This window comes from Colobus angolensis, unplaced genomic scaffold (genome assembly GCF_000951035.1).
Source record: "Colobus angolensis palliatus isolate OR3802 unplaced genomic scaffold, Cang.pa_1.0 Scaffold174, whole genome shotgun sequence".
Classification (NCBI taxonomy): Eukaryota; Metazoa; Chordata; class Mammalia; order Primates; family Cercopithecidae; genus Colobus; species Colobus angolensis.
In genome coordinates this window covers 341,470-350,215 of record NW_012114866.1, presented here as the reverse complement: position 1 = coordinate 350,215, position 8,746 = coordinate 341,470, and the positions used below count along the sequence as shown (strand labels likewise).

The 8,746-nt window shown below is 41.0% G+C and overlaps 1 protein-coding gene and 1 pseudogene across 1 annotated transcript in view; both read left to right on the top strand.

Moving 5' to 3' along the window:
- Window positions 1-2,825, top strand: part of LOC105509292 (putative tripartite motif-containing protein 64B) — a 5,781-nt gene extending 2,956 nt beyond the window's left edge. The window contains exons 4-6 of the mRNA XM_011938461.1: window positions 193-215; window positions 1,147-1,244; window positions 2,332-2,825. Of these exons, the coding sequence (XP_011793851.1) occupies window positions 193-215; window positions 1,147-1,244; window positions 2,332-2,825 (615 nt within the window). The remainder of the gene's footprint in view (window positions 1-192; window positions 216-1,146; window positions 1,245-2,331) is intronic.
- A 4,216-nt stretch (window positions 2,826-7,041) lies between these two features.
- Window positions 7,042-8,746, top strand: part of LOC105509341 — a 4,896-nt pseudogene continuing 3,191 nt past the window's right edge.

Sequence of the window (8,746 nt, the reverse complement as noted above, 5' to 3'; positions counted from 1 at the left end):
GATGGTCTCGATCTCCTGACCTCGTGATCCGCCCGTCTCGGCCTCCCAAAGTGCTGGGATTACAGGCTTGAGCCACCGCGCCCGGCCAAGATTCACATTTTTAAAACAGTAAAACAGAAAGAAACAAGAGTATGAGAAAAGATGCAGAAGGAAAAATCTCTCATAATTAACATTATCTTTTATTTTTTGCAGGATGTGAGAAATGTACCAGCAAGGTGAGTTTACACTAAAAAAATGCTATTTCTGAAAAGTTCATTCTCTTGTGAATGAAGGGGTTGTATACATTTTGAGGTACTAATATCATTCTGAGTGGCTATCTCCATTTTTGTTTCAAAAGAGAGCCTGAGGTGTTCTTCTCTTTGGTCTGGAAAGTTTTCGTCTTAAAATTTGTATGAAGTCAAATATATGTAAAAATAATTTGCCATTCGGAAGTTTGTTCTTCCCAGTCCATCCATCCTGTCCAGCCCTACCCCACAGATCTTAATATAAAATTACTCTGAGGAATCGAGGGGTGGGAGGTTAAAAAAAAAAAAAAAAAGACAGTGGTAGGAGAGAGATTCCCTCTGGGTGGGCTGAGGAGGAAGGTTTTGTTCCTAAAAGCATCAATGACTAGGACTTGCTCCATCACAATATACTCAGTTCTAGGAAAGACCTCAGGAAAATGGTTGCCTCAGGACCCTCAGCAGCAGGGTTCTCAGGCTGGAATTAGACTCCTTTGTTTTGCTCAAAAGATTAAAGCTTTTTGTCTCAGTGCATATTCTATGTTAGACACTGACTAGCATTAGTGACAGCTACAGGCTGAGGACTCAAAGATTTTTGATTGAGCATTTTGCTCTCTGAAATATTTCCAGGATTTCTGCATACCCTCAGGGGGTGTGATGGGCAGAGGGATGCAATGTCTTTTAATGACTTTAGAAGTTGTGTAATGTCTGAAAACAACATATCTGGGGAAATTGGGTTTTTATGCAATAAAATTCAGAAAAAGTAACATTTGTATGGCCCCTAGAGTGTGGAATAAAATGTACATTCAGCTAACCAAAATTGGCAGAATTCTGAGGATACATCTTATATGAAAATACGATATCTTTGTATGACTGTGTGATTACCTCTGGGCCTGGAAATATAACTGAGGCCATATTTTTGCAGGGCTGATTTGGCACAGATGCAAAAGCCCCAGCCAGTGAACCCGGAGCTCACTTCGTGGCGCATAACTGGAGTCCTAGACATGCTCAACAACTTCACAGGTAAGAGCCAGCTTGCTTGGCAGTCCAGCCTCAAATCGTTTCCTTATTGGATCCCTTGGTCGAGGCTTTTCCCATTTAAGTTTTATAATTTTTGACATGTAGGTAATACATAGTTTTCCAAAACATGTGCATCTTCTCCACCTGCATAGTAATACTACAAAGAGCAAAACTCAATTTCCTGAGTTAGAGTTTGATGAAAATGTAAAGCAATGTACATACTTTGCAGAAAACGAGGACAAAGAATATTCAGGTCATGTAGTTATGGAGACACTAGTTGTCACGGTGGCATCAGTATTTCGTGTTTATTCAATTTAATTCAATTTTGAGGGTTAGATTTGGCATAATGTTTTTTAATTGGTTCTATTCTATGTGCATTTACATGCATTCTGCAAGTAACCTTTATTATTTACAAAATCAGAGCATTTTGATAAAAAAATGACTAAAATATCCATTATCAGGACAATTTTAATGCCATCAGATACGTAACAACTGAAAGGGGAGAGATCTGTGAACATGGCCTAAGCATGTTAGCTCCATTCAAGAGAGCAGGTCTAGGTAGCAGAGGGCAGGAACCCAGAGTAGATTGAATCAGGAGCTAAAGAGGTATTGTAAAGCCAGAGTATTCCTTTCAGAAACTTATAAACTTTACGCGTGTTAATGTCTACCAAATTTTTGAAGTTTGAGATTATAACAGGCATAACTTGCATTCCAATAAATACTCACATCACGGCAAAGTGATGTCTACCTGTTGATGATCTTAAAGACAAATAATACAAGAAGATTTTCTATTAAAGAAAACAAACATTTTAGATATGTCCTGAAAGAAACTGTGCAGAGGTAGACATTAAATCATTACTTCGCCCAGTGATATGTTCACATTTTTTCTCTATTATTTAAGGAATGATATATAATTTTATGTGCTGTAGAGTTGTAATGACATTTCATCTTCATGGATGCATGGCACTGAACTCTCTTGGCTTCCTCTTTTCTGTATTTTCTTGGAAGAAGAGCAAATGAAGTGAATAATTGGGTCACAGAGTCTCTGTCCCTCATAACACTCACTAATATAATATTTTTTCCTTGTCAGTGGATAATGCTCTGAGCACGGAAATGACTCCTTGCTATATAAGCCTTTCTGAGGATGTGAGACATGTGATATTTGAAGATGACCATCGCAGTGCACCCATGGATCCCCAGGGAGTGGAGAGCTTTGCTGTGTGGGGAGCGCAAGCATTCACCTCCGGCAGGCATTACTGGGAAGTAGATGTGACCCACTCCTCCACCTGGATTCTGGGAGTCTGTCGAGATTCCAGGACAGCACATACCAATATCGTTATTGATTCTGATGAAACATTTTTGTTAATTTCCTCAAAGCGGAGCAATCACTATAGTCTCTCCACCAACTCTCCACCTTTAATTCAGCATGTGCAAAGGCCTCTGGGTCGGGTTGGGGTGTTTCTGGATTATGATAATGGATCTGTGAGTTTTTTTGATGTTTCTAAAGGTTCTCTTATCTATGGTTTTCCTCCTTCCTCCTTCTCTTCCCCTCTGAGGCCTTTCTTTTGCTTTGGTTGTACATGAAAAGTTGGTTTCATGATGATTTATTGTGACCCCCCATATATGATGTAAATAGTGTGCTGAGACCCGATGTGTGAGAGCCTGTGAGCTCATTGTAACTTCATAGAATGTAATTACTTTATGTTTATACATGGGATAAATACCTTGAACGTGTACATTTGTTAATTAAGTTATTTTAATTAATAAGTTATTGTGAAATCTTTACTAGAACATCAATAATGGCTTTTCTTGTACAAGTTTTGTTGAGATTCATTCATTTACCCTGAAAGTCATGTTCTAATATATTTAATTCAGAGAATTTAGTATATTACACTTGTGCAGCCATCAGAACTCTCTACTGCCTGGGCATTTTTATCACTTCCAGTAGTATCCCAATACCCATTAACATTTATTCCCCATTCACCCTCCCCCGTGCCTTCGTAACACTTAATCTACTTTTTATGTTTTTGCATTCAGGTAAATAAAATCATACAATATAAGTTATTTTTAAATCTGATTTCTTTTTCAGCAATTATGTTTTCAGTTTGTACACACTGTAAACCATTTGTCTTACTTGTATATTTGAACCAGGTTGGGGTAGAAAAACGAAGTGGTGGATATCTTATCTTACAAAGAATAAAGAAAAGTGCTTATTTTCTTTTTAAGTCTGACCAAGTTAAGTTGACCTCACAGACTTTACTATTTCTCAACATCCTAGTTATTAATCACATTTCAGCTCATACAACAGTTTCTCAGTGCTGGGTTCTGCTATTACATCTTCTCTGAGTATATTATATCAGATTATAATATTCAGAAAACTCTTATTCTTATTACTAACAGATTGAAAATTCCAAGGGGGTAATGGCACTATTTGTGTTCTTTGCTAATATATTACCATTATCCAATGCAATTTTTAGAATAGATTACACAATAAATAAAATGAATAAATGGATAGGTAGAGGAGTTATGTAATACTATTCTAACGTTAAGAAACTTTTCCAAAATATAAGTAGCAAAATAGGATGGAACATACTAATGAGTATGTATCAAAAGATAAGAAATAAATTGATTTTCAGATTCATATCAAAGATAATACTGTTATGTTAGGGTTTAAAATAATTGTAGCATAATTTTTATAGGGTTGATTTCAATTGTCTTCAGTTTTTAATATAAATCTTCGAAAGAGGAAGGTTCCTATATAAGATGATGGGGAACAGGAACAGGACTTAGAATAATGGAGACTGTCCTGATTTTAACTGATGTATAAGTTTAATTACTTACTAAGCATAAAGTGGTATAAATATTCTTATGCAGTAGAAAGAACAACATTAGTTTAAATTTTAAATAAGAATCCAGGTGATACAGAATGGAAAATTCTATAGTAGAATGTGAAAGCTACATCTCCTAAGGCACCAGTTTACCTGCTTTAACAAAGACCACAAATTTGAAATGATTCCGAAGGTGCATTGCTCTCACATGTTTGTACCAATATAGGAGTTGGTCAAGAAGAAGACTAACATCTTCAACAAGGGACTTTTTTCACTGTATGCAGAAAACTCCCATTTATTGCCATGACCCATGCAGCAGGAAAGTCAAAAGAAAAGCAGGAGGGACAAGAGTATTCGGCTATAAGGAAATCACCTGGTGTTGTTCACAATGCTTTTATTCCCATCCTATAGGTTCAAAATTAGGCAGATGGCACACCAAGTTGTAAGATATATCTGGTGATGCTGTTTACATTAAAAAACAATATTTATTCTCATCATTTCATTCAGAAAACAAATTAAATGACTGGCACAACAGAAAATAACCCAAGAGATTTGTTCAATGAAACAAAGCAGAACCTCAACCAAAGAGATAAGGTGCTGCTTAAGGTTATCATCAGTCCTTAGTATTCCAGAGTGAGTAAACCCTGCTTTTTACCACTGTCAAAGTGTCCAGTGTTGTCCTTTTCAGAGCCTGGGTAGCTGAGGGTTATGTGGCAAGAAACATCTTACTTGTATTTTAGTCCCTTAAATGAATGACTTAGATAGGAATGATTCTCCAAATTTTTAAAATACTTATCAGAAATGTTCTTTTATTCCTTCACTCTACACCACATAGACTTTATAATAATCTCTCTCTCTTCTGCCTCCACATGTTTATTGCAGAACATTAGGGATTAGCAGAGAGAAAGCTTCTCACCAGCATCTTTTGGACTCGCTGCTTTTTCCCAAGTGATCTGAGATGATAAAATTATTCACTTTAGGGTTCCAACCCAGCACACCTTTTTGATTTTCACCTATGTTTTGTGAGCTTTTCTGTTGATGTTAAAACTCTATGCAATAGTCAATGCCTCACAATTTAATTACATTAGTTCCTAGTTTTCAAGAAAAAATGTATTCCTGACATTCTTCTAATTTAGCTCAGATTCACTTTTGCAGAAAGACAGAATTAGCTACCTTACGATCATTTAGTATTTGACTCTGATTTTGGAAGATGAAAAAGTGTTTGTGTCTATTTACATACTTTCTTAGCCATTTAACCAAGATAATCATATTCTATTGATTCTCCTAGAGATACTTTAGTTATTTATTCTCTTCTCCTGTCAGAATTTATGTTAGACTGTCACCAAGAATTACTTACAATTGAAATAAATCAAAGAGAGATCACTAAGAACATTGTCAATCATTAATCCAGAAATCTTGAACTTCCTGAATTTTTTATTTATCTGCAGGGCGCGGTGACTCACGCCTGTAATCTCAGCACTTTGGGAAGCTGAGGTGGATGGATCACGAGGTCAGGAGATCGAGACCATCCTGGCCAACATGGTGAAACCCCATCTCTACTAAAAATACAAAAAAATTAGCCCGGCGTGGTCGTGGGCGCCTGTAGTCCCAGCTAGTCAGGAGGCTGAGGCAGGAGAATGGTGTGAACCCGGGAGGCGGAGCTTGCAGTGAGCAGAGATCACCTCACTGCACTCCAGCCTGGGCCAGAGAGCATGACACCGTCTCAAAAAAAAAAAAAAAAAAAAAGAAAAGAAAAAAAAAAGGTTATTTATCAATAGTCTGGGTACAGATATTTTTAATACAATAATTTTGACTCTTTTATAGTACAAAAAAATTGATAAAGAGGATAACTTGGACAAAATAATCTAACAAAACAGACATATTCTTGACTAGCACTCTAGTTCTGTACTAAATGTAGGAGACATGTAAATGGCAGTTTTCTCCAGTGAAATAAGACAGAAATACAGAGAAAAATACTTCATGGCCCCACTCATATTTGAAACCAATTTTTAAAAGTTCAATACATTTAAAAAGGTGGCTACATCGATGAGAAGAAATTAGGTAAACGAAGGACAAAAGTTGTAAAGGAGCAGTAATGTAGAATAAATGAATCTGATGTACAACCTGTAGGTATATTCGATAATCTTGTATTGTTTTTGGGAAATATTCTGAGGGACTAGATTTTTGATGTTCTTATCATAAAAAAGTACAGCTAAGTGATATGATAGATTTGTTAATTTTCTTCATTATAGTAATCATTTCATTATGTATATGTATCTCAAAACAACATATTGTGCACCTTGAAAATATAAAATAAAACAGATTAAAAAATAAAGGTAATTTTGTTATTGCGCGTAAGCTGAAAATAAGAGAGACTGGGTCAGTAATAACACTGCTTTACTGACTTAAGAGAAGTCTAATAAAATATTTTTAGTTGGGAAGCTATGTGTATTAAAAAAATAAATTGATATAAGGCTGGTGACAGTGGCCATACTTATAATTCCAGTGCCTTGGAAGGCCAAGGCAGAAAAATCACTTGAGGCCAGAAGTTTGAGATCAGCCTGGGCAACACAGCAAGACCTTATCTCTACCAAAAAATAAAAAGAAAATTAGCCTTGCATGGTGGTGTGCACCTGTTGTCCCAGCTACTCAGGAGGCTGAGTTGATAGGATTGCTTGAGTCCAGGAGTATAAGACTGCACTGAGTTCTGATTGTGTTATTGCACTCCAGCCTGGGTGACAAAGTGAGAATTTGTCTCAAAAACCGCAACTCATTATTTTATGTAGCCATTTTATCTGAAAGGTATAATTCTTTCTTCTACAATTAATAAATTTGCATATGTCTGGGCCAGCTATATCAGGTAGAGCTAGGGCTTCTCTGGGGACACAGAAGCGAGAAGCAGGGAGCTTGGCGCGCAGGACTGGCTCTCCCTGATGGTGCCCTGGACCCCGCCCACGCCTCCCGAAGCCGGCATGGTGCTGCTGGCTGGGACCCGGCCACAGGGTGGCAAGGAGCTCTGCATGCTGTCCCCACCCCTAGGCGCACAGGTCGAGGAGGATCGCGCTTACTACAAAGAGTTCCAGGACTTTTTCGGTCTGCCCGACACCCACCCGCAGCATCGCCTCTGACGACATTTTTTTTTTTTTTTTTTTTGAGAGAGTATTGCTCTGTCACCCAGGCTGGAGTGCAGTGGCATGATCTCTGCTCACTGCAAGCTCTGCCTCCCGGGTTCATGCCATTCTCCTGCCTTAGCCACCCGAATAGCTGGAACTACAGGCGCCCGCCACCACGCTTGGCTAATTTTTTGTATTTTTAGTAGAGACAGGGTTTCACTGTGTTAGCCAGGATGATCGCCTGACCTAGTGATCCACCCGCTTTGGCCTCCCAAAGTTCTGGGATTACAGGCGTGAGCCACTGCCCCCAGCAGGACAATTCTTTCTACCCTTTCCAGGATGAGGAGGGGCACGGCATCGAGGGCGTGGAGAGCGTCCCGGAGGGCGTTCAGGAGGCGTGGGGCTGCTGTGGACGCTAGTGCGGCGTGGGGTGAGTATTGAGAAGGCACAGGAGACTGACCACAATGGCTGGACCGGCCTTAATGTTGTCTGCTACCACGGCTTTGTGGATATACCCTGGTGGCCTTAGATGAGTGCTCCTACACTGAGGTCAACTGGCAGGACAGGGAGGGGAATGCAGCCCTAATCATAGCTGCACAGGCAGGGGCTGCCCCTGGCCCCATGGGCACAGTTGCCTTAGACACTGCCTCTCAGCCTTGCGCTTCCTGCATCAGCATCACCTGGGCTGGTTCATTTGGGCTTTAACACAGATCTGGTGGAAACACAGGCTGCCAGGCCCTGCCCCTGGAGTCTTTCTTTGAATAGGCCTGGGGTAGGGCCCAAGATTGAGCAGAAGAACAGGTTTCCTGGTGAGGTTGATGCCGCTGGCCCAGGGATCCCACCTTGAGGGCAGAGGGCTTGGAGGTTTCCATGCCTGATGACGGCCAGGAACCCTTCTCAGTAGGCATTGAAGACCCGCAGAGTCACAGATCCCAGGAGAGATGTCGTCGGAGGGACACAGAGGCATCACGGAATTAAAGTGAAAATGAAGAAAGGAGCTGAGCATCTGTTTCATCACTTTCTGTTTTTACTAAAGAGGCTGTTCTGGCCCAGTCAGGGCACGCTATCATCACCAACTACTTGTTGAACTATGTCCCGGGTCTTGACCTTGACGGAGGGACGCGTTAGGGTTGAAAGCCGCCATGCCTGGTCGATCGCATCCCAGCCCTGAGCTAGCAGGGGCGGGTGTCCACCCGGGGCCCCCTTGGTGGGATGTCGCCAGAGGAGTGGCCACTTACAAGGCCGCCTCATGCAGAGGCTCCAGGAGCGCCCCTGATGGTAGCTGTTCAGGGAAAAGTACCAGCTTGAGCTGCCTCCGCTCCTCTAGAGGGCGCGGAAGCCCGAGGTCTCCAAGAACTGCGTGCAGAAGCTCAAGGACTGCGAGCTGTCCGCGCTGACGCCCCGCTCCGTGCGCGGCCTGGACGACCTGGGCGCCCTGGACCACATGGTCAGGATGAGCACCAGCCTCTAACAGCCCCGCTGTGGCCATCGCGTGCCAGACGGTGTGCCCGGAGAGCACTCTGTGCGTGCGGAAGAGGACGGCTGGTGGTGCGGGAAATCCTGG